At 37.8% G+C, this 26,890-nt stretch overlaps 3 protein-coding genes across 5 annotated transcripts in view; 1 reads left to right on the forward strand and 2 right to left on the reverse strand.

Annotated features, from left to right (window-relative positions):
- The window catches only part of LOC105233463 (flotillin-2), a 351,794-nt gene that overhangs the window by 130,446 nt on the left and 194,458 nt on the right, over positions 1 to 26,890 (forward strand). The gene's annotated exons all lie outside the window — the stretch shown is intronic.
- LOC105229628 (glucose dehydrogenase [FAD, quinone]) lies at positions 1,070 to 3,399 on the reverse strand. Its single transcript, XM_011210045.4, has 2 exons — positions 3,259 to 3,399; positions 1,070 to 3,185 (listed from the first exon to the last, which is right to left on the reverse strand). Exons 1-2 carry the CDS (start codon positions 3,373 to 3,375, stop codon positions 1,461 to 1,463), a joined length of 1,842 nt encoding a protein of 613 aa, XP_011208347.1. The 5' UTR covers positions 3,376 to 3,399; the 3' UTR covers positions 1,070 to 1,460.
- LOC105229615 (uncharacterized) lies at positions 3,389 to 26,809 on the reverse strand. 2 transcript variants are annotated; one of them, XM_011210024.4, is made up of 2 exons: positions 26,203 to 26,809; positions 3,389 to 4,278 (listed from the first exon to the last, which is right to left on the reverse strand). In XM_011210024.4, the coding sequence occupies exon 2, from the start codon at positions 4,250 to 4,252 to the stop codon at positions 3,389 to 3,391; it is 864 nt and encodes a 287-aa protein (XP_011208326.2). In that variant the 5' UTR covers positions 4,253 to 4,278; positions 26,203 to 26,809. The 2 variants fall into 2 exon arrangements, with proteins under 2 accessions (XP_011208326.2, XP_011208335.2); XM_011210033.4 differs by lacking the exon at positions 26,203 to 26,809 and adding an exon at positions 16,271 to 16,419.

Genomic DNA, 26,890 nt, shown 5'->3' on the forward strand with positions numbered 1-26,890 from the left:
GTTTCCAGCGCCTTACTACCTACATATAAAATCATTTTTAAGCAATCGTACGTTCTATGTCCAGGAAAAAGATGCATTTTCTGAGCTTTATTCGATTGACGCTTGAGTTTCTCAAGGGAGCGTCCGTATTATATACAATATTTACAGCTGACCTACCGATCGCTAATGGCTTAGAGGTAGCAACTTATGCTGATGATACGGCATTTATTGCCACCAGTTTTAATCCTAGTGATGCTTCACTTAGAAAGAAATTGGAAGATAGAAGTAAATACACAGAAATCTGTTCAAATAACGTTTACGTTAAGGACTGAGAAATGTCCCCCCGTAATATTAAATGGCTCCATAATACCTGAGAGTGAAACTGTGAAATACCTTGGTCTTTATTTGGACAGACGACTCACTTGGAAGATTCACATAAAAGAAAAAACGAAGCAGCTCAAATTTAAAACTAAAAAAATGTACTGGCTTTTAGGTCAGCGATCACAACTTAGCCTTGAAATTAAAGTACGACTTTACAAGTCAATACTTAAGCCAGTATGGACGTATGCAATACAGTTATGGGGTACGGCGAGTATATCCAACATTGAAATCCTCCAAAGATATCAATCGAAAACTTTAAGAAGCATTGTAAGTGCTCCTTGGTATGTGAGTAACTTCGAAATCCACAAAGACTTGAATATACCTTTTGTTAAAGACGAAATCAGCAAATCTTGTCGAAAGTATTTAGATAGATTGTCTAGTCATGAAAACTTACTGGCAATAAATTTACTAGACAACAATATGGATGTTAGACGCTTAAAACGAACTCACATTTTAGATCTTCCAGATAGATTTTATGTAGTTTTAAGAAGTTCAAGCAAATAAAATAATTTAAGAATATATTGATTAGTCTCAATGGAGAACAATCAATCCTGTTACTATTAATGTATTTAAAAAATTTGCTGATTGTCAATTGATACATTACAAATAAATACATATTAAAAAAAAAAAATCACGCATGTGAAACAAAACGCGCACTTGTCCTGCTTATACCCAGACCTTCAGTTAAAATTCTCCAAATAATGTTTTTTCAAGTATTTATATCTTACAATGTTAATTTTATTTGTAAACTAAATAAATAAATATACAGCTATATTACACAAGTTTTTTTTTTATATCTTACGTGCGTAAGCCTTAAAAATATGGACGAACCTAAGTAGGCAGCGATGAATTTACAACGAGCAGATCAATGATTATAAACAAGCAAAACTAAATAAAATAAGCAAAATTAAAATAAAAATTACAAAAATCATAATTTCTCTGTCGAAGCGAACGAATATGAAAGTAGAACCAAAAATGTTAGAAAAATTGACTAGTCACATAGTTTGCAAAAGCATTAAAGAAACACAAAATGGGACAACGAAAGGGTTAATTTGTTAGGGTTAATTAAAGCACTCATGGCTACATTCATGCTGAGTGGCTTAGCCATACTGCCGTGTCGGCCGCGCACCCCAATCCTCCTTTATGAGGTCAGACGCCTTTTCACCAATCATAATGACCGGTGCATTGGGATTGCCATTCATGATGGTTGGCATGATGCTTGCGTCCGCTACACGGATACCGGACACGCCATAAACTCGCAAGCGTGGATCTACGACAGCGGTGACATCCCAGCTGGGACCCATTTTACACGTACCCGCCGGATGGTATATGGTGAAAGTGAACTGTTTAATGGCACAGCCCCAGTAGGCGTCGGACATGAACTCGTAGTGGCGACAGCCCGGTAATGGTATGTTGTGTGGTCGTGAACCGAAACGTTGAAAGGCTTGTGTATTCGAGACATTTATGGCCAGTTTAATCCCTTCGACAAGCACATCAATGTCTTCCTGGTGAGCAAAATAGTTGGGTATCAGTTTGGGCTGCTGCAGCGGGTTGCGTGAATTGAGGCGCACCCAGCCGGTGCTCTTTGGACGCAGTAGCAACGGCAAGATAGACCAGGTCTCAGAGCTGTGTAGTGGTTTGTAGACGGTGTTATAGAAACCATCACGTAGATTTAAAATTTTACGTATTTGTTCACCACCGTCTGAATTTATGGAGCTGGGTAGAAAATGAAATTGTATGTCTGGCCAGTCAACTGACGGATCTTGGTATTTTGAATTGAGAAAGGCAACACCTTCCACACCGGAGAATGTCATGGGACCGCGCTCCCGCAAAATGTACTCCATAGCGACTGGTATAGTTTGAAAGCGTGAGCGTGTGACCGTGAGTGGCGCATCTACCACAAAGGTTAGGCCACCCAAGCCGACATGATCTTGCAAGTTATCACCCACAGGTAAATCGGATATTACATTTATGCCATGCTCTTGCAGATGATCGGCAGGTCCGATGCCTGATAACATCAGCAGTTGTGGTGAGTTCAAAGCGCCGGCGGATAATATCACCTCACGTCGTACAAAAACTACGTTCTTTTGCCCTTTCTTTAAGAACTCTACACCAATGGCACGCTTGTTTTTATCGATGAGCACTTTTGTGGCGTGTGCGTGTAACAGCACATCAAGATTCTTACGCAAACGCACGGGCCTTATAAAGGCCTTGCCAGTGCTACAACGCGAACCTCTGCGTATGGTGCTCTGTGTCAGCATGAAACCGGTCTGCTGCTCTCCATTTATATCTCGCACCTCATAACCCATTTCCATGCCGGCTTGCAGAAAGGCGATAGAGAGCGGTGTGCGCCAAGGTGACTCTTGCACGGTTAGATAACCGCCGGTTTCGTGATATGCGGTTTTGGCTAGATAGGGATTGCGCACATCTTCGGATTTTAGAAAGTATTTAAGCACATTTTCATAGCCCCAACCGGGATTACCGAGTGCTTCCCAGTGATTGTAGTCATTTCTGGAACCGCGCACATAAACCATAGCATTAAGCACACTGGAACCACCAAGCACTTTGCCACGCGGCCAAAAGCAGCGGTCGCCTTTCATCGCTTGGCAATATTGACGCGTAGGTGAAGGTGTGGTCGTATACTTCCAGTCTAAATCGGTGAGCTGTAGATAGCCAGCAAGCGCGGGTACATCTGATATCTCGGTCTCATCACCGCCAGCTTCCAACAATAGAACCGTCCAGTTACGTACTTCCGATAGGCGATTGGCTATGACTGCGCCAGCTGAACCGCCGCCAACAACTATGAAGTCATATTGGCGACGCGTCTATTGAGAGTGAGAGTGTGAAATATTACATGTTAGAATAGATTTCGGGGTACGTGAATGGGCGCTTACTCACCATTTGCGGCTCCTGCACTTTGTTCTCCGGATCGATACTTTGATAACGATAGTAGTTCATGCCGATCGCTAACAGGGGAATCATTCCAAGCAAAGATGTCATTGTGCCAAACGCCATTTTTCAGTAATTGTCAAATCCACGGATCCTCCTTACACTTCTCACGCAGCTTCAAGTTGTTGCTACTGATACTAAATCCTGTGCTCTGTGGTGCACTGGTTGACAGCGCGCTATCGCTCAAAATCTTCGGTTTGTAATTGCGTATGCCGCCCGGTTTAGCAGATTTGAAGTGAGCGCGCGCCTTCTCGTCTTCCTCCAAAATATCTAGATAAGATTTTATGTACAAATGTCTACAGAGATAGTTTTTCTTTTGATCGAGTGAGCTGCGCGATTGATTGGATGAAGATGCCACAGAAGTGGAGCAGCCACAGGCGCTTGTGGAGCACAGCGAAGAAGAGGATGTAGCTGATGAAGACAAAAAGGAAGAGGCGCAATGGCAGGAGGCGTAGTAGATGCCACTATCGGTGCTCGAAGAACTTTTGCGCTTATATTGTGACGGTTTGCGCACGATGTTGTTATACGTTGGTTCAGTGGATTTCGAATTTTGATATGTAGATGAGCTGCTATTGGTCGACGCGGAATTGCTGGTGCTAGTACTCTGATCGGTGGTACTGCTGATGAGACTGAGTTTCTTCGACGCTCGGAATTTCTCATAAGTTTGCTTATTCAGATTGTATTTCTGTCTTAGGCGATAGTGCTCGTCGTCGGTTGAGCTGGAAGAGGTCGTCGAGATGCTCGAGGAAGGTGCGTAGACGCTTTGGAATTCTTGTGAGTGTCTAGTGTATTTGCCGTTGGACGTTGTGAAAGTAGTAGAAGGTTTGGGATTTTTTGTTGCGTCTCGTATCGGGTGTGGTTGAAAAGATTGTGGTGCTTGTTGGTGTGTTTTGTGTCGACTAATAATGCTGCATTTCTTTTGCTGAGATATCTCCTGTCCCATATTTTATTTAGATGGAATATAGGGAGCTACAATGAAAATAAAATAAATTTTTGTTTAAAGTAAAGTAAAGTATGTAGATAAGGATTAATTCTTTTCGCATAATTAACTTAGAAATATTTTTTTTTATATGCTGACAACCAAAAGTTTCAGTAAGGTTTTAGTTCTGAAACCCTCGTTTAGTAAACTAATAAAGTGCTTGTTTCCCCATTTCAAACTGGATGTGCCACATTTTACGTTCAGTTCACCAGAGATTGACAAATTTAGCTGTTAATCTCTATTTAGTTGACCATACCAGTTAGTTTTTCTTCTAGAAATTCTTAAACAGAGAAGAGATTTAAGCTTTTAGTTATTTAAAATCTGATAGCTCTTTTTGATCTCCTAAATTTTCAGCCCATTTCTTAAAAAATTATATTTTATCTGCTTATCATAAGATGTTTGAAATACAGGTCCTATAAATTCTTCTCAAGATCATTGACTTTGTTAACGGTGTTTTAGGAGGTCTTGAGGCAAACACTTTCCGGAGTCTTCCGTAAGACTTCCTTTTCCCTTATTCGGAGGTTCATGCATTCAACATATTGATAAGGTGAAATATCTAGGACGTACCCTTGACTGAAAGATATCATGGAGGCCAAATATTGAAGAGAGGTAAGGTAAGGCCTTGTAGAGGAGCTGTAAGGTAAAGATCGGGGACGAAAGCGTATTCAAACCGATACTGCTCTACGGTGTTCGTTTGGTTGAGGGCGCTCGAAAAAGCTAAACTTGCTATAAAGCTTTAACGTGACCAATGAGCGTCTCACATCGGCATCTCCGGTGCGCTGTGGACTACACATCAGTAGCACTAAATGCCATTTTAAGCATAGCATCCAGGGACATTGTCGGCTGGTGTATTGCTACGAAGTGTACCTCAGGAAAGCTGTGCATATGAAGGGATCCGAACAAGAACACGTCTAAATTATCTCCTTCTTCAAATTCATTCCTAAAAACTTGGATCACTACGTCGCAGAAGCCACTAGTGGCGGCTGTTTCTCTGCTCACATAGCGACGAGAGATATGTGGGTGGTGAAAAGACGCAGTAAGCGATTTTACGATGGGTCGTAGGTTGAAGGGGAAACTTCTGTAAAAACCACTTCGTCAAGGTTTTTTAGGCTACCGGACTACTGTAGTGTTTTTCTGCCAGAAGTGATTGCTATTAAGGTAACCATCCACTTCCTGCTCAGAAAAACAGCAAAGTGACAAAACTAGCGTTGAACTCGAAAGCGGTGTACTCAAAGTTGGTCAAGGAATGTCTATCCTTACTAGATAAAGCATTACGCCACTTCATTATCAGACCCATTGGAGTGCCTAATCATAGCGGAATCCTAGAAATTGCAGAGCCGATGGGGAAGCAAGAGGTTGAACGAGTTAGATCTCCGTTGTTATCTTGCGTTCTAGAACTGGATCACCTCTCGTGTGCTTAGCAGGCTTTTTTCGATCACTAGCCTCTGCACTACTGCAAGATCCTTCTGACTTAGAGTATTACGTAGGAGATATACTGAGCTACTTGTCCTTAGCAAAGGTCAACTGGCTGTAAACGTAGGAGTTCTTACTGTAAGGATAAAATTCTAAAAGAATCAAATTGCCGAAGTTGTTTGAAAAAAGGTGATGTGGAAATATCCAGGCCCTTTCTCCTCCTTCGGCTAAACTATCAAATAAAAATTTGGTTAATTTACTTTACAAACAGTTTTGCAAAGACGTTCCCTATCGAGTAGTCTCAATTCAAAGAAGTTGACGGATATTGAATAACTTATTTCTTATATGTACGGAAATCATCCATATAGGGTTCGAAATTCCTCAACCCTTATTGGTTTAATTTGTCGTGTAGAGAAATGCCGAGAAAGAATTTTTGAATGATTAATTCAAAATAAACTCTAAATAGTTGACAAAAACACGTCGTTTCAAGTATAAAGATTTTCGAAATGACCCATAACGGTTGTTTAAAACACCACTTACCTAAATATATAGAATTTTATAGATTGAAAATTGTATTTCAAATCACATCCATATTTTCCAGAACTAACCACAGGTGACTGGTTCCTATGTTAGACCTAGAGACCATATTTAGAGCATGAGCACTAGAAAGACATACAAAGAAACTGAGTGGCCTCTTTAAAAGTCAAATACTACTAAAAAATTATATTGAAAATTTCAAGATCCTTATATTCGCTGTACATATTACTTTCGATGGCAATTATGTAATATATAATAATAATGAATTTAAAAAATTTAGTTAAAAATATAAAAACTTTTCAGGCAAATGATTGCTTTATGCCGTATATTGGAAAAGTTATCTGTATTTGAGCACGTTCAACGGAGATTATTGGCTATCGATTGCTGATCTAAGTAGCCAGTCGCCCTTATTTGCTTATTATCTATCACTATCAGCTCATTTTATAGTATACAGAAATGTTAACATCAGATAACTGGTCAAGACCAGTTGCTTACAATATTTTATGACCTTTGGGATACCTTCAAAATTGTTATTTATAGCCCTGAACATTAAGTTAGCCACGAAGTTGGTAAAATCGGGTCTTACTCCCTCGGCGTTTGACATATCGATCTAAAATTTTGCATACGTTTCTAACCAAAGAGTTACTCATTTTTCGGGGTCACCCATATCGGACAATTATAGCATATAGCCGACATTCAAACTCAAGTCCTTGTATGGAAATCTTTTTTATTTGGGAAAGTTTCTTCAAATAAATTGTTTAGGTGGGACTACTAACATATAGAATACACCTACCATTGAAACTGACTGATCGAAATCAGAATAAAGACCTCATTATACTGTTTAATGTTGTAAAAATGCACCTGCAAAGGGTTTTAACGTGTTTAATTAAGAACCTTTCCAATCGAATAAATTTCCAAAAAAAAGAGTTGTTCTTTTCTTTCGCTTTGTTTCATTATTATATGTATTTTTGTGAAAATACGTAATACAGCGTTGCTCAAAAATGTAGTATTTATGGTATTTGTACGGTGCATGTGTATTGACAACAGTAGCCATACGCAATACAAAGTCTTGTTATAGTAGCCAGCGCAAGTAGACCAGCAACTATATACTAGCAGCCTACAAAATAGCAATGAAATATTAGGCTTACGTTATAAAAATGCAGCACTCACTGCATAATAGTCAAAATGTAACTGTATGTTACTCATTAACAGCTTATGTAATCTGAGGAAAATCGTTTAACATAAAAATCCACTTGTGCTTTCTGCAACATTTGCAACAAATACACATAAGTAGTTGTATTTGTATTTCCGCAAATTCTCTATTTACATATCTGATTGGAATGTTTGTTAAGTGCCAATCTTATTTTAATTGCGTGCAACAAGCCAACAAAAACAAAATTACCGCCAGCGCTGAAACAAAGACAAAAGTGCCGACTTCCCTAGCCACCCGAGCAATACTTAATAAAAAATACAACAGATGCACGCCAACAATTTCGCGAAACTCCTGTGGAGTTTTCTTTTTATTTTTATAATTTTATAATTTGTTTTTTGTTTTGTTTTTACCCAACACCACAACAACATCGCATGAGTAAAATCAATTTGAATTTCATTAAAGCGCGCGAACGAGCTGCAAACTGGGCCTCTTATGCAATAGGCAGCGAAATTATTGAAGCCACCACGTTTCCTCATTAGAAACTCATAAACCAGAAATGGGCCAAGCAAGGTATACTTTTTTTCTCTTCGCATATATGTATGTATGTATTGTTTATGAGCAACTGTGCGCGCGGGCACATTGGGTTGTCGATGTGCTGAGTTGACTTTAGTGGTTATTTGTCAACAGCGCGCAGCAGCAGCAGCAGCATCGAGTGTTGAATGAAATATAACAAAGCTAGCATCATTTCAATAAGCTTATGTTAATTTCGGCAATCAGCGTTTTGCACTGCCTTTCAAGCAAACAATCAGTAGTTGTAAAATCATAAAAAATGGTTAAAGAGGATCAACAACAGCAACAAAGAAAAATACAATAAACACAGCAATAATTGTCATTTGGTTGCTTGCGGCAATAGCCACACTAACGGTGCTAACAGCAGCGTTATCGATTGCCTCATTTGTACGCGTTATGAGCGCGCAAGCCACCGCCAACGTCAACTTCGCGCAGCGCTTGGTAAACAAAAGACTTAAGCAACGAACTTGTTGTAAACTGGCGCACGCTGTGTGCGTGGTCTCATTTAGCGCGCTTTATTTTTGCTTTCCTACATGCACGCGCCCCAGCTGAAATTTCATTTTCATTGAGAAATATATTTGTCTTATTTTTATGCTCTCGCAACATTTTACAACAGAGAGTATAATAGTTTTGTGCTTCTAACAATGGTTGCTAACGCTTAAAAGTAATCGATACTGATATAGTTATATATATATAAATGATCATGATGACAATACAATTTGTATGAGGGAGGCTATATATCCGATTTTGCATTACCGCCTGTATAAATGCGAACCACGCCCTAAATTTTTTAGATATCAATCTGAAATTTTGAACATGTTCATCTCTCCCTGCTCATTTGTAAGAACCGTCGATATTGAATCACCATAATGGGTCCGGCACTCGAAGTGTAACCAATTAACAAAGCCAAAAAATCGGTTTGGAAAATAATTTTTATTTATTTTAAAGTACAAAATATGTGAAAATAATCATAAATTCAGGACCAATTCACTTTTGCTCGATATGATCACCTTTTGTCTTAACTATGGCCTTGAGACGGTCAAAAAACGAATCGCATGCTGCCCGAATGTGACTTGCCGGTATTTTGGCCCACTCCCGGACAACGGCTTTCTTCACCATCTCGAGACTGGTGCATTTTTTACTTCGGACCTTGCTCTCCAAAATGGCCCAGAGCGAATAATCCATTGGAATCGCATCTGGTGAATTTGAGAGACATTGTGTGGTCGTTATGAAGCTCAGAACGTTGTTTTTCAGCCATTCTTGGTTCACTCGCGCTTTGTAAAACGGTGCTGAGCCTTGTTGTAACGTCCATGGTTCGAGACCGAAATGTTTGTTTGCACACGGCTTCAAAACAGCCTCCACAACACTTTCCCGATAATATGTCGCATTTACCTTGACGCCAGGCTCGATGAAAACAATTGAAGAGCCCCCATCTGCGGTGACAGCAGCCCAAACCATTATTTGTGGCGGGTGCTGCCTCCTGATGGCCAACCGATGACTTAGATTCTCGTATGAACGGTCGGTCAAGTAAACCTTATCGTTTTGAGAGTTTACAAATTGCTCAATTGGAAAAATTTTTTTCGTCAGAAAACACAATGTTCGTAATTTGATCGCTTTCGGCCAAGCGAAGCAACTGCTTCGCTCTCTCAAGTTTTACTTGTTGCTGCTTCGGTATGAGATCATGTGCCTTTTGGAACTTGTAAGGCTTGATCTTGAGCTCATTTTTCAATATGCGTCGGATGCTGCGAAAGGATATTTTCAGTTCTTTAGCCATTTGATTGGCACTTCGTCGTGAATTTCGCTCAAGTCGCTTCTTCACTTTCCGAACCGTCTCACGTGACGTTACAATCTTTTGATGACCATCTCCATGGCGTTTTGCGGTGCTACCAGTATAATTGTAACGAGTGATGGTGCGATAAACAAAAATTTTATTCACCTTAAGGTGTTTGAGCTCACGAACAATTGCTGGCTGTGATTTTCCAGCTAAATATAAAGCAAGTTTGAAGTTCGAGTGCCGGACCCTGTAGGATATAGCTGCCATATAATCTGATCAACCACAAGTCCCTGTATGGAAAACTTTTTTATTCAACAAGATATCTTTACGACATTTGGCATTTATTATTTTCAAAGCAATCTTTGGAGAAATTGTTCAGATTGAACCACTATAGCATATAGTTGCCATACAAACTGACCTTTCAAAATCAAACTCTTTTAAGAAAACTTTTGTATTTGTAACCAAACTTAATGTTTCTTTACACTACATTCGGTCAGACCCGTGCATAGCGCTTCCTTACCTGTTTAATATTATTTTTACAATTTCTTAATTTTTTACTTTTCCTCATGAGAGATAAAATTTTATTTATATACTGAATATTAATTTCGAATACTTTTTTATTTCAACATGCCGCTTGGGTACCGTTATTTTTATGTTTGTCAAATATCTTCTGTTTTATTGTGAAATTTCGCTGTAGGAGCACGTCTTTCAAGTTCACTGCCACAGCGTGTCCGTTCGTTTGTCCAGCTCGTTGACTGCTGGTTGTGCTCGAATTTCCTGTACCCGTGTCTCCAAGCTGAGCGCACATGTTTACATACCTATGCGCATGTGTGCTATGCGCCTGCGCATGCGGAAAAGCGCGCTGTCAACAGCTCACTGCAATACCAAGATTACCAGCTAAATAATTTTACGTGGTGCATTTTCGCTTTTCTTTTTTCTTTTTCGTTAGCTTTGCAGTTTTCCACTATTTATTGCCGGTGTTGGGAAAATACGAATTAAATATTTATTTCCATTGGCTGCTAACTCTTACTCTCGATCTTCACAACATTACAGCATGACAACTGTGTTGCAGCAAGTTACAAAATCGCATTGAAATTTCCTTTGTATGGTGAAACATGCGAACGACATCTTTTGACGCAATCGCATCCGTAAATGGCTGGACGGACGCTCTTTTAGGCAAACTAAGTCACTTGCCCCAAAATGATTCAGCGTCAATGCGTTGCTTTAGTTTTTAATAGTATTATTGCATATCGAATTGCTATCGTTTAAGTGGAGTAGTCTTTGGTTGAGCGAAGCGCGTATTCATCTATTGAGTAGCTTTATTTTGTGCGCCATAAATCGCGGACTTGTCAAGTCTTTATACTCGTATATACATTTCTGATACTTTTGCAGTAAAGTTGAGTTGCCTTTTAAAAAGTTTGGAATTTAACACTATATAAAGGGTGATTTTTTAAGAGCTTGATAACTTTTTTAAAAAAAAAAACGCATAAAATTTGCAAAATCTCATCGGTTCTTTATTTGAGACGTTAGATTGGTTCATGACATTTACTTTTTGAAGATAATTTCATTTAAATGTTGACCGCGGCTGCGTCTTAGGTGGTCCATTCGGAAAGTCCAATTTTGGGCAACTTTTTCGAGCATTTCGGCCGGAATAGCCCGAATTTCTTCGGAAATGTTGTCTTCCAAAGCTGGAATAGTTGCTGGCTTATTTCTGTAGACTTTAGACTTGACGTAGCCCCACAAAAAATAGTCTAAAGGCGTTAAATCGCATGATCTTGGTGGCCAACTTACGGGTCCATTTCTTGAGATGAATTGTTGTCCGAAGTTTTCCCTCAAAATGGCCATAGAATCGCGAGCTGTGTGGCATGTAGCGCCATCTTGTTGAAACCACATGTCAACCAAGTTCAGTTCTTCCATTTTTGGCAACAAAAAGTTTGTTAGCATCGAACGATAGCGATCGCCATTCACCGTAACGTTGCGTCCAACAGCATCTTTGAAAAAATACGGTCCAATGATTCCACCAGCGTACAAACCACACCAAACAGTGCATTTTTCGGGATGCATGGGCAGTTCTTGAACGGCTTCTGGTTGCTCTTCACCCCAAATGCGGCAATTTTGCTTATTTACGTAGCCATTCAACCAGAAATGAGCCTCATCGCTGAACAAAATTTGTCGATAAAAACGAAACGAAACACATTTCGAACCGAACACTGATTTTGGTAATAAAATTCAATGATTTGCAAGCGTTGCTCGTTAGTAAGTCTATTCATGATGAAATGTCAAAGCATACTGAGCATCTTTCTCTTTGACACCATGTCTGAAATCCCACGTGATCTGTCAAATACTAATGCATGAAAATCCTAACCTCAAAAAAATCACCCGTTATTTTCAATGTTTGCATAAGCCTGTTGAGAATTGCAAAAGTACCACATATGGAGTAAACACTTCTTGGCGAATAATCAATAAATATATCTGAGAAACAAAATGTTATAACACCACAATATTGCTGAGACAGCAGTGGACGCTATAAATAAGCTGATACCGATGAAAACTTCAAAAAAGTGCACAAAAAGATTTTGGATGACCGTAAAGTGAAGCTGTTCGAGATAGCTGAGAATCTAAAGATATCAAAAGAACTTTTGGATATATAGTAAATGAATATTTTGGTGTGAGAAAGCTCTGTGAAAAGTGGGTGCTGAGCGAGCTCTGGTTCCCTTAAAGACTACAACGAATGAATCCGCGTAATAAATCTGCGTCTTTGCGTAGATACGGGACAATGGATGAAACATGGCTCCATCATTTTATACCGGAGTGCAATCGACAGTTTGAACTTTTTATCATCGCTATAATCTTTGAACTTTTCTCGAAGATAACTATTGAGTAGTCGAAAAAGTCTTTTCGGATCTTGTCAATAGATGTCGTTGCATTCGTATATCTCAGTACTACCAATCACATTGTGTTATAGAGTGTTAGAAACGTTGTGCTTTATTTGACAAAAACAAAAATAATTCGGGGAAGTTGAAAAAAGTTACAGCTGTTCAAAACTGAGTAGAAATAATGAAGAAATTCGCTATATTTTGAAATTTTTGTATAAAAAAGGGAGAATGCCTCGCAAGCCACCAATGATGTATCAGTTCGTGTAGCACAACGATGGTTCGCTCGCTGCCGTTCAGGAAAATTGGCAAAAATTGGTCTACCAAAATGGTACATATTTGTTTATATATTTATTGGTATAAATATAAAAAAAATAAGTTGAAATTTGATTAGAAATACGAAAAGACTTTTTGAATAATAAAACCAAAATTTATAAAAAAAAAAATTTCTATGCTAGCCTATATTATTATTTTTTTTTTTTTGAAAACTATATTAAGGGGGGAGGCTGAGTTAGAAGCTTCAAAAAATCGTTTTTTTTTTTTTTTTGCTTAAATCTCTTTTAAAATAATCTAAGATTCCCAGGTGCAATCTGATATTCCCATTGGAAAGTTTGACATTTTTTAACATAACATCACTCAGAACGTTTTGTCATTTAATCGTGAATTGTTTTATTTACAGGGAATTAAAAAATTCATCTCGGCCAAAAAATGGAATTAACTCGTGAACATTTTCGTGCGATCATTTTTCACAACCTTCGACGTGGAATATCACGACAAGAGTGCATCGAAGAACTAAAATCTTTGTATGGCTGGTATACACTGGTACAACGAATTCAATCGTGGCCGACGCTCGCTCAAAGACGAATTCCATGTAGGTCGTCCAAAAACAGCCGTTGTGCCAGAAAACATCGATTCCGTACGTGAACTGATAATGCAAGACCGTCATGTAACATACCTTCAGATAGAGGCATGCCTATGCATTTCTCCCACCAGCATACATTCGATATTGCATGAACACCTGGCCGTAAAAAAGGTTTGTTCTCGTTGGGTGTAAAGAAATGCTGAAAAAATATGATCGCGGTGCTTCAAAAGACGTTTATAAGATCGTCACAGGTGACGAATCATGGATCTATGCGTATGAGCCCGAAACAAAACAGCAATCGACCGTGTGGGTCTTCCAAGACGAGCCAAATCCAAAGAAAAAAAAAACCATTTTCGTTGATAATTATGCCTATTTTCATTATTAGGCCAGAAATATATATAGCAGCCCTCGTAGTAACCGACCGTCTAGCAGATATATCAGCGATTGGGCAGAAAGCGAAAACTTTGACGAGTGATTTTTCGGTTTTTCATTTTTACGATTTTTCTTAATTGGCGAGCAGGATAGAAAAAAAAACTAAACGTCGTGTGGAATTGGAGCAAAGTATTATATATTATCTTTGGCATTAAACTATATTCTACTTAAACTAAAAAAAAACTAAGAAAAGTCAAGTTTGAACATATTTTTGAACAACATAAAGTAAAATTGTTTTTTTGGTCAAAAACCACTTTTTTAAATTTTTAAATTTTTTAAAATTTTACCCCTTTTTTTTGGAATTTTTTTAGTTTAACTAGAAGAAAAATTATAAAAAAAATATGAATTTTTTTGAATTTTTGTTTCCGATAGAAATTGCGACCTGCATCCTGCCCGCCGTCCGACAAATGCACATGCGAAATGCATCGAGCAATTGCTTCTCAAAGTCAGAATATCAAAGATTTCGTCTTCAAAAAAAAAAAATTGTGAATGATGTTTAAATATATAACTATAAACCCTAGAAATTTTGCTTTAATCACTTATTTCTTTCCCTCCCAAAAAAATTTTCAAAAAATCGATTTTTTGAAGCCTCTAAATCAGGCTCCCTTCTTAATGCAAAATCATCATCTGCTTTTTTTTTTAGAAGCCTAAAAATAATTTCGGGAATTTGAGGTTATTCTCAAACGTAATAGTCATTATTCTGTTATTCACCAGTTATTCTCTGCTTAACATAAAAATTGGTTTCTTTCCTTGGTCTAAAAAGTATTTTAAAATTTTTGTTCTGTTAAACTAGTGCAAACTCCTTTGAAATTCCTTTCCTTTTCATGTAATCAAAAAATGTATATATAAAAATGTGTCTACTGGTAATAATCTCGAAAGTAGTATTCGAAAGAATATTTTTTCGAAGGCTTTTGCCGGTGCTGGAAGACAAACAGCTTATTCCAAATCATCAGTTAAGCTTCAGTAAACATCATGACACAATTGAACAATGTAATAGAACACTTTATAACTGATATAACGGAAAATAATAAATACTGCTCTGCTGTGTTACTTGCAAACCTTACAGTGATCAACACTGACTCCACAATGACGGCATCAACACCGAAAAGTCCCTACAAGTAGTATATACCCTCAAGCACAAAAATTGTTCGCAAGTGGCTTTAGATGGTTAGTTGTTGCCAATAAACACATGTTACATCTTAAATTTCTGGACAACCGACGGTCCATTCTCTGCCTTTCATTTGTTTACAATGTAATTAATGGAGATATTGACTGTCCCTATTTACTAGGGAAAATTAGCTTTAATACTCCGCAGCGTTGTCTCAGATCTGTTTCCCCATTTTATTATAAAAAGGAAAGTACTAATTTTGCTGGATATGCTCCTCTCAAGCGTGCTATGCGGGAGTTTAATTCGATTTCCGAGAAAGTTCTTCTAGATTTTTCTCACTCTAGGGTATCCTTCACTAATACCATCAATTCTGTTTTTTGGTTTAAGTTATCTACCTATTTCTGCCTATTTAACTGTAATTTAATTCTCCATTAGTCTGTAAGAATTGATGTTCATAGACTTAAATAAATAAAAAAATAAATAAAATAAAACTCAGAAGTTTAATATCTTTAAAGCATTATGGATCTAGGGATTGTTTTGCCTATATATTAAAATTTTAAGAATACAAAACAAAACTAGAATTCACGAAATTTTATCAAAACAATGATTAACTATTTTTTCGCATTTTCTGCAAAAATTTGGAGCTGTAATGTATATATTTTTTATACCATGGATTATACTCCAAGGCAACAATGCAATCTCCGAAAAAATTGTTCACACCGCACCACTATAGCTTATAGCTGCTTTGCAAACCGAACGATCGAAATCAAAAAAAATCAAAGAAGCTTCGGTTAACTTTTTTTTTCTTGTTTTATGTTTAAAAACAACTTGTCAACAACTAAGTATTTTTAATTTTTGTATTAAGCCATTTAGATATATAGTCCGAAAAACATCAATAAATTCAACAAACTCGAGTTGATAATCAAATTGCTTTCAATATTTTATGATTGCCACTAATGCTTTCAGTAAATTTTTATTTAAAACTTTCAATTTCACTGCACCGACGAAATCGGCGACTTTAATTGCGCACACATTTAACAGTTATCGCCGCAAAACCAAATATTTCACTTCACAAATAAGAAAAACGCATAAACTTCAAGTGAATTCGCTTTTATTAATGTAAATTTAACGCACAGTTGAAAATTATAAGCGCGCATTAAGCGCCTAAACAAGACACACACTCGACTTCTTATCAAACTGTTATAAATCTTATTTTTAATTGAATTATTTTCAATGCATTTCATTATTATTTTTTATTACCCGAAATATTTTCGAAAAACTTGTGTACAATTAGTGTGTATTGCAATTTGCGCAAGCTTCAAACGCTTCGGGTTACGTATACGACCTGCACGCCAAAACGTCTCAATTGAAACTGAGCGCCGCTAACACCAACGATTGCCGCTGCAGTAGCAACAGCAAGTAAGCGGGTATTTAGCTGGTAAAGCCGCAGACAATGCGGCTAAAAAATGACCCAACGATTTCGACGTCGCAGTAGCAGACGTGCAAAGCTACGCCGCGTCGAAGAACCGATGTCTTCACATGAAAGCGCTGCAGGCAAGCAGCAGCAGCAACTGTCTATATCTTTGACAGGTTTTTTGCTTTTATTTCGCTGCTTTTATTTTATTTGCTACTTTGTTTGATCGCCGCGTGTGGCAGGCGCATTCGTTTAACGCCAAGTCGGCGACGACGCAGCGGATGCGCGGCCACCATATCGGCGCATAGTGTGTGATAATTGCTGCCACATACCATTTTTGCGTCTATAGAGTCGTGTAGGCAATGTTGCCGCAACTTTGGCTGCCCACTTGTGGCTTTTAGCCATGTTGTTGTGCGCCGCGGCACCTAGCGCTCGGCTACATACACGTATATTTGTACTGAATTAATTACTTTGGTTGAGCTAAATTGTTAATTTTGCAATAAAATATATATTTGTTTAACGCATTGCAAATATCAAACGGAATCGAGGTTTTTTCCCACTCAACAACGTTGTTAAACTTTCATTTTTAAGACCGCTCTTTAAGGTTACTCTTTTGTATATAATATCATTTGATTTTTAGACTGTTAAATTGCAACACTTCCGCTGTTGAGCAGGTGTTCGAGATTTGCGAATTTTGTAATCAAAATACAAGCCAAGCGTTGAGGTTAGGAAGCTGTGTTGTGCACTTACTTAACATAAATTATGTCAGCGTAAATCAGTTTGGTGCCGGAAAGAGAACCGAAGTGATGATATATAGCTAACGATTAACTTTACAGCCGCAGTGGTCACTTTAGCTGAGGAAGCTAAGTAACACTTAATAAAGATCGCCTTCGATACAGACACCGAGTTGTCTAAAGACTGGTCTGAATGCATTCCTACCAAAGAAAATCCACTCTTAAAGTCCAGAAACCGTTCAGATACTACTAAAAAGTGCAAATATGGTTGATAAAGTCTTAGGTTTGGATTGAGTACGAAGGAACTGCACTCATACTAGCCTTAGATCTTGAAAGATATTTGATTCTTATCTAAGCAGTTATCTGCTAGATCACTAAATAAACAATACTAACTTTGGACGAACGTTTGTTACCGGACGTATACTTGACACATATCAAAACAGTTATCTGCCAGATAAACAAAGCTGACTTCGAACGGACATTTGTTATTTTAACTGTGCCGTCATCAGAATGGATCCGAGTTCTTAAACCGCCGAATAGTTTCATTTAGATATGTTGTGCGAAATATATTATCGGCAACTACAACAGATAAACCTAAATATTTTAAAGAATGAACCTATCTGAGCGAGAACTATTTCTGAGTCATTTGGAACGTAGTTTCCTTTCTCAAAATGTATATAAAATATAAGGAGAGGGGACTTATTAACTGTCTCTATGTCAACTCACGAAACACCTTCTGTAAAAGACTCAAATAAAGAATAAAGACATTTCAGGACGTTCCCAAGACTCCACGTAACCGTAATGCACACGAGTCTTTAACCGGCCAAAGCTTGTTAATTCGACAGCTTTCTTCAAAATTATTAGCGGAATATTTTCTGTCGTCACAACAATATAAAAAACATGCATATTTAAAAGAATTGGCTCGTCCGTGTGAAAAACCCAGCTGTCTTCCTTAAGGACAATATATGTATGTATAGTAAAGACCTGTCCCTTGTTTACATAGGATCAGCGATAATGCATTAAATTTTCCCTTTTTTTAAGTCAGTATAAGCTTCGCAAGGTTCGATCTACTTTTCTTTAACACTTTTGATATCCCTCATATTTAGTCCTAAAGACTACACTTTTTATAGACCTCAATCGGGATGACCTACAATTCTTTTAGGAAACTTCTTTTTATGCATCCACCAAGAACAAACCAAAGTTGATAATAATTTTACAAAAGTGTTATAGAAGCGGTGCCGGAAAGCTTTTGTATAGAAGTCTACTAGGTTAATGTGTGTTTCTGGCCAAGCTCAGTTTTCGAACGTATTAATTCTTTAAGTTTTATACTATTATATGTTCTCTATATGTAGTTCTCAACAAACGCTGAAAATAAAATTAAATTCGTTAAATAAATTATAATAACTTCAAACTGATCAAAATTTTTCGAAAATACAAAAAGTGTTTATAAAACGATATCCAGTTTTCCGGGCTGTAAGCCATGATTAAACTCGAAATATCAACATCTCTATTGGTATTGAGAAGAGCAAAGTCATTCAATCAGTCTTCATTAGTCGCATTCCGCAAGTAAGTTTTCAGTCTGCAAAGATTCGCTAGAGTTGCAACGTTCTGCAGCTTTCGATGCACAATTGCGTAGAACTTTTTATCACAAATATTTAGGAGTTAATAGAACGTTTTTGGCTCTTTCGCAACTAGTATCCTCGAGCAGACGACGCGCATGAAGATACGCGTAACTCGCGAATGGTCAAGGACTGAAGCTCGTTCTTTGAATGACGTTTTGCGGACGAACGGGAAGGAAAGCAATGAAGGTAAAATGGCTATTACCATAGTCATCATCTCATCATCAGAATGGCAATCCTTCAAATAAGAACAACGATGCCACTGCCAATATCAGACCACTATATTAAATAGCGCCATACAAACTGAACGATCAGAATTAATTTCCTGTATTAAAAACTCTGACATGATATACTCACGAAATTTGGCATACTCACGAATGGCAGTGAACGTACAACACCAGGAGAAGACGAATCCGATACCCCAATCGATGACGATGGAGCAGACGTTCCATTGCCCGACCATGAAGAAGTTCGAATAGCAATTGCCCGCCTGAAAAACAACAAAGCGGCAGGGGCCGATGGATTGCCGGCCGAGCTATTCAAACACGGCGGCGAAGAGCTGATAAGGTGCATGCATCAGATTCTTTGCAAAATATGGTCGGATGAAAGTATGCCCAACGATTGGAATTTAAGTGTGCTATGCCCAATCCATAAAAAAGGAGACCCCACAATCTGCGCCAACTACCGTGGGATTAGCCTCCTCAACATCGCGTACAAGGTTCTATCGAGCGTATTGTGTGAAAGATTAAAGCCCACTGTCAACAAACTGATTGGACCTGATCAGTGTGGCTTCAAACCTGGCAAATCAACAACCGACCAGATATTCACCATGCGCCAAATCTTGGAAAAGACCCGTGAAAGGAGAATCGACACTCACCACCTATTCGTCGATTTCAAAGCTGCTGTCGACAGCACGAAAAGGAGCTGCCTTCATGCCGCGATGTCTGAATTTGGTATCCCCGCAAAACTAATACGGCTGCGTAAGCTGACGTTGAGCAACACGAAAAGCTCCGTCAGGATCAGGAAGGACCTCTCCGAGCCGTTCGATACCAAACGAGGTTTCAGACAAGGCGACTCCCTATCGTGCGATTTCTTCAATCTGCTGCTGGAGAAAATTATTCGAGCTGCAGAACTTAATCGAGCAGGTACAATCTTTTATTCTGCTTTCTCCAGACTGAACAAGGAAGCAAGGCAAATGGGTCTGGCAGTGAACGAGGGCAAGACGAAATATCTCCTGTCATCAAACAAACAGTCGTCGCACTCGCGACTTGGCACTCACGTCACTGTTGACAGTCATAACTTTGAAGTTGTAGATAATTTCGTCTATTTAGGAACCAGTATTAACACCACCAACAATGTCAGCCTGGAAATCCAACGCAGGATAACTCTTGCCAACAGGTGCTACTTTGGACTGTGTAGGCAATTGAGAAGCAAAGTCCTCTTTCGACAAATAAAAACCAAACTCTATAAGTCGATCATAATTCCCGTCCTGTTATATGGTGCAGAAGCTTGGACGATGACAACAACGGATGAGTCGACGTTGCGAGTTTTCGAGAGAAAAGTTCTGCGAAAGATTTATGATCCTTTGCGCATTGGCCACGGCGAATATCGCATTCGTTGGAACGATGAGCTGTACGAGATATACGGCGACATTGACATAGTTCAGCGAATTAAAAGACATCGGCCACGCTGGCTAGGTCATGTTGTCCGGATGGATGAAAACACTCCAGCTCTGAAAGTATTCGACGCAGTACCCGTTGCGGGAAGCAGAGGAAGAGGAAGACCTCCACTCCGTTGGAAGGACCAAGTGGAGAAGGACCTGGCCTCGCTTGGAATATCCAATTGGCGCCACGTAGCGAAGAGAAGAAATGACTGGCGCGCTGTTGTTGACTCGGCTATAATCGCGTAAGCGGTGTCTACGCCAGTAAAGAAGAAGAAGTATTGTCTAAGGAGAAGCTATAATATCTGAAAAAATTTACCGCATCGAAACACTATATCATACAGCTACCATACAAACCGAACGATCAAAGTCAAGTTAATGTATTGAAACTTCTTTATTTGTGAAGGGTATTCTAACTGCTGTGCAACCGAAGTCAAGGTTTTATTGGTATTATTTTATTCATTGATATTTTTTTCTCTTAATTCCTTTATATTTCTTTATTTGCATAACAAAAAGCCAAGCAGCCACCAGTTTGTTGAACTTCAACACCCTGAATACTATAAAATGAATGAAATTCACCTCCCCGCTTTGTGACAACTCACACGCAGTTATGTTGTAAACATTTTGACGTTTCATCTTTAACAGCTATCCAGCTGTTTTTATAGTGATTCGTCGACATAAAATTTACTTAACGGTTTATTGTATATGCATTTCCAACAGCGTTTATAGCTGCACAGTTTTAGTATGCATTTGCATTTGTATGCAACAACAATTGCATTTATGTACAAAGTCCACATTCATCTTATTCCCACGACACTCATTGAATGAATTTTAAACTCATATTTTAATTTATGTTGTTTGTACTATTTGTACAGGTGTATTAGTGGTACGTACATATAATGTCATGAAATTTTTATTGCATGCTATTTATATTCCATAAGACTTCTATGTACTCATGTGATTGGGAATTCATGCGAGGTAATCCGAAAGTAAAGGAATTCAAAGTATTTCAGAAATATTTAAGAAAATATTTTTTTTAGTTTTAAAGACCCAGTAAAGGATCTTCGACGCAACAACAAACCCTTAACAAGAGCTCGCTATAAAGACAAGCAATGCATTTGCTTATTTTCACACATTACTTTATTTAATGCATACTTTAGATGACTTTACTCTCTGAAGATTTAAAATCTCTTGGCAAATCTCATCTAGATATAAGGTTAAACTGATATGCCGAAATAGTTTTTTTGCCAAATGCGCAAAGGACCATAAATCTTCCTCAAAACTTTTCTCTCGAATACACGTAACGCCGACTCATCAGTTGTTGTCATCGTCCATGTCTCTGCATCGCGAGTGCGATGACTGTTTTTTTGATTACAAGAGAAATCTCTTGTTATCCTTGTTCACAACCAGACCCATACGCCTCGCTTCCTTATCGAGAATGGAGAAAAGAGAACTTACGGCGCAGTTATTGAGGCCAATGATATCAATATCATTGTTTTATCGTATTTCTCCAGCAATAGATTGAAGAAGTCGCACAATAAGAAGTCTCCTTGTCTGAAAACTCGCTTGGAATCGAACGGCTCATAGAGGTTCTTCTCGATCTCTGAGCCTTTGGTGTTGTTCAACGTCAGCTTACATAGCCGTATTAGCTTTGCGGGGATACCAATCAAACATAATTGATGTTATTTGGTGATAATAACTAGCATAACCTAACAAAAAATGTGTTTGCTTTTACTTTTTTTAAGTTAATAAAGCTTAACTTAGTGATGTAGTGATGGCATTACCGGAAATATATATTGTCACCAACGATAATATATTTATACCCTCGGAGACCCTAAAAACATATATGTATATTAGGGTGTTTTTTTAGCTATTAATTTTTTTCAGTTCCGTCACGAAATTTTCTTGGAAACACCCTAAAAAAATTCTCTGAAAATTTTAGCTTTTAATATTAACATTAAGAACTGGACAAAGGGCTGATCAAATTTTCCATAGAAAATACACTACAATCGTGAGTTTTTATCTTTAAATTCCTACAGATCAGAGGTATTTTATGGCATCGCTTTGACTTTATACGCATATTTCTCAGAATAGTTCACTCTACCAAAGTGCCCAGTAACTCACACCGGCGAGGTAGTACGGGGCTCTAAACCCGATTTTTCCAAGACTTTCGCATTTTTTTGTATATATCTCGTAAATGACAGGAGCTGTAGAAAAAATGTACGTGACAAATTTGTAGGAAATTTTATTTGCTATAAAAAAGATCCGAGGTCAAAATCGCTGTCATTAATACTTCTCGAGATATTCGGCTTTTAAGGTAAGGCTTTATAGAATTTTTATAGATGGAGGGTGCTTGTATGGAATCTTTTGTATTTGTGAGGAGTATTTTATAACTTCGGTGCATTCGAAGTTAACCTCTTATCTTGATTTGTTTCTCAATGCTAAAATATGGCAACTCTAATTCAAATACTCATTGTGTGCTTTTGCTCCGCCTCTCTCTTTCTCGGTTTTGAAGCCATACAACACTTGACATTATTTCGCTGACAACCTATGTTTGCCAGCCATTGTTATTATATTTAGCATACATTTATCTTTGTTGTTGGTATTTCATTATGCAACATCAAAATTCAACCAGACAATAATTGATGTCATAAAAGCAATAGACACTTCAATACATTTATTAATATTTTTATGCCGAAAGCGAAGTATTTAGTGGAGATGAACTGTGTTTTTTTACGTTTGTGTGGCCGGCACGCCGTCAGACCCGACCTCTTGGGCGGTTATGCCGAGGCCATTATAATTTAACGTTTGCGTGGTCATAAAGAAATTTTATAGCAGAAAATAATGTTTATATGAAAGTGTGATGAACGCGCAATTTACACTTTGCCGCACAAATAAGGTGCGATTTGAATAAAAAGCAGGTAAATATGATTTGCGTCGAGTAGGCAGTGCCGATAAAATACCTTAGAAAGCGAGACAAGCATTGTGTGTGGTGAATAATTCAGTAAATATTTGGAATGTTTGCTGTGTTGCGGCGCTAGAATGGTAATTAAATTTTGGGTTTATCATTTCAACTCCATTGTTTTTTTTAATATATTTTTCACTTTTAGTATTGATCAGCCTTGCAATACAAAAAATATATGAAATATCAATTGAGCACGCTTTCACCCACCCAAATCACGCACTACTCTTATGGCTTAGCTTTAATTGCCTGCACTTACTTCCCGTTAGCTGCATTTTGCATACAAAGCATCGGCTAAAGCAATGATTCACTCGACTGCCTGCAAGCACTGTCAAAACAGTGCGTAAACGAGTGCACTCCTTTGAGCAAAACTATGGGGTTGCCAGAGTTGCGTTAAATACGCTAAAGCTACTTAGTAAGTTATTTGCATTTAAATTAGCTGTTTAGTTACGTTAAATTATATCATTAAATGCACTCGCATTGTGCTTAAACGTGTTTGTGCAGTTACGCATGCGCGGCATTGCTCATAGATTGCATGTGTTTTGTATTGTTTTGCTAATAATTTCTCGCGAATTTCAACATTGTTTCGATATGCAATTGCACTTCCTCTGCATTTGTTGCTCAAATATATATATTTATTCGTATAATTGTGTCTATATACTTACATTATGTATATACATATGTAAGTATGTCTTTGCGTACAGCTGGGAGAGGCGCTTACAGTGCCGCAATGATAGTTTTGCACACCAACCGTCACACATTTGAATTTACATGCTGTAATACCAAAACAGATACGAGATATATCGTTACGCAAGTACATTGAACTTGTCTCTGAAGCTCTGAAGACAAAGCGGAAGGAACAATGCGGTTGTTGGTGTGTTTTTTTTTCTATGCAGATACGTTATATTGTGCTAGAGATTTCGGAAGAAAGATAGTATCTTCCTTAAATCACTTACAAACTCATATACTTATGTATATGCATGGTAGCTTTTGTTTCGCTTGCAAAATGAAGCCTTTTTAATAATTTCTTAAGCGACAATAATTTGTAAATGATTTTTATAAATTTTTATATATATAAATCTTCTGACCGTGTGTTTGCATTTGAACTGCTCCTAAACGGATGGACCGATTTTGATGAAACTTTGTGTGTATGTTCAAGGAGATTCGAGAATGGTTTAGATTTACAATTTGATCCACTGGAAAATGTTTTTTAAATTATTTTAATCAATTGTTAATTTTGGAATGTTTGACCGATAGATGGCGCTACCATCGCAGTATCCAATATTCAAACCTTAAATTGGCGTAAACGTGCATTAAACAAAACGATGCCAAAGTGAAAGGCGACATCTGTGGATCAAGTTTTTATATTGTGGACAGAGTTCGGTCTTAAGTAATAAATTGGGTGATTCAATACATCTATGGGTAGCTATAACATTTTTTTCATACCTGTTAACTATTGGAGGGGGTATCTTGACAGGCAATTTAAAATTGCGAAAGGTCTGGCATAAAAAAAAAGCGGCATAACTGAAGTGTTGATAAAAAATCTGAGATATACAGAAATCTATTCGAAGCATTGCACAGAGCAATACAATATCTAAACGGCAACGATGAATACATATATGCGTACAATTTCAAGCTGATCCTTCCTGAAAAATAATAAAATTGCTAAATATTGGGAATGGTAGAATAGAACTGCAATCAAATACACAATGCAATGAATTAAAAGTGGCTCATTTATCATTCGATGAATAACATACCACGGGCATCCCAAAAGACTGATGCCATAACCTTGCCAGCCGATTTTTTGTCTTTCCACGCTTGAGAACCGTTTCTTAATATGCAGTCCACCAGGCTGACAATCGATTGGACTCGATTGATTTCACTGATGCACAGCCCAAATTCAATAGTATTTTTATCCCAAAAACCAATTCTTTCTTAACGCACGAAATGCTTTTTGGTTCATTTTTGTTGCTTCATCAAAAATGCGATTATTCCTTAACTAATACTTATAAACTAACTAACAGAAATCATATAGATGGTATTAGTAGTACTACCTATGTATCAGCCACAGTAAAACGTAGGCGGGTCCTCTAGTATCAGTAAATAATAAGGTGAAATTTCATCATTTTAATTCTCAATAAAGCGTTTTAGTCAAGATTTATGGTATATTCAGGATTACTTAAATGGATTTGTGTGGGCAAAATCGCAGAAAAATGTTGTAGGAGCAAGCCCAAAAACCAAAAAGGTTTAAAAAATTACAAGACTAGCTAGCTTTTCTAGTGATTCCGCTATGACCAGTCATCCAAATGAACTTGACAGAAATCTCCTTTCAGAGGACACCCCCTCCGACCTTTTATCCTAGTTTCAACTCATTCGTGAACAAGCTCATTGTGCCTCTTATCACTTGACTTCTCCCCGTCCACATATCACTATTCTGTATGTGAGCTGAGAAACAGCCACCAGGAGTATCCTCTGCGACGAAGTGGTACTAGTTTTCAGCGATGCAATTGAAGGAAGAGGAGGGCATTTCAACATGCCGCTGTTAGGGCACCTTCATATACTAAGCTAGTACAGAGACTAATCTAACAACAAAAATAACTTGAGGGGTAAATTAATATTTAATTCTAAAATTAACCAAAAACTATTTACTTATTAGTTAGTATTCTCACGGAACGGACACTGATTTATATCAGCCCAAAAACTTTGCAGACTGTTTCCTGATTTGGTAACGTTAAGCTATGTAGATGTACTAGTCAAATCTTAGATTAGTTCAGTCCTCATTTTAGAGACCACACCAACTTACCTGCTTAATTCGAGCTAAAAGTATTGAGCAGCACCTCCGTCCATAGCTTTTGATTTTGCGCCAAAACAAGGTATTCACGTATGTATACAAACAAATATTTCAATATCACCACCTGCTTTGTCGCGCCGTTAAACGGTTTTTCCTTCCGTGTTGCGGTAACTCGCCGTTAAATTGAAACCGTTTAATGGTTGACAATTTCTATTTTTGGGGTGTGCGCTTGTTAGGCCTACCACGATTTGGTCACGCACACGATGCGCAAGCGACGTAACACCGAAAATTTTAGTATTTAAATTTGAGAGATTTCGCGAAAACACCAAATTACTGTTAAATAAAGGCTTTTCGAAAGGAAGTAAAATTTTGCACGTGATATTCAAAAGTGATTTTGAGTTAAATTTACGATTTTTTTTTTCGAAATATGTTGCCGAAACTTAAAAAGTTTCCGTTAGTTTTTTTTTATGTTTACTTTGTGCGCAGAGCACTGCACTTTGTTGCTGTTGTTACTTTTTATCATCACTCGCACTACGCCTCTCTTTACGCTTACGTTTAATCTCAATTAAAATTTTACGCTGTTTTTAAACTCAATATCATATGTTCACTATATATCTTTCTTTTCTTGCTGTTTCTTATACTTATTTCGATTTATTTAGCACACGCCACTTCTCTGTTTACAACGCCACCCGCGCGTGTT

Source organism: Bactrocera dorsalis, chromosome 4, assembly GCF_023373825.1.
Source record: "Bactrocera dorsalis isolate Fly_Bdor chromosome 4, ASM2337382v1, whole genome shotgun sequence".
In the NCBI taxonomy this organism is placed as follows: domain Eukaryota; kingdom Metazoa; phylum Arthropoda; class Insecta; order Diptera; family Tephritidae; genus Bactrocera; species Bactrocera dorsalis.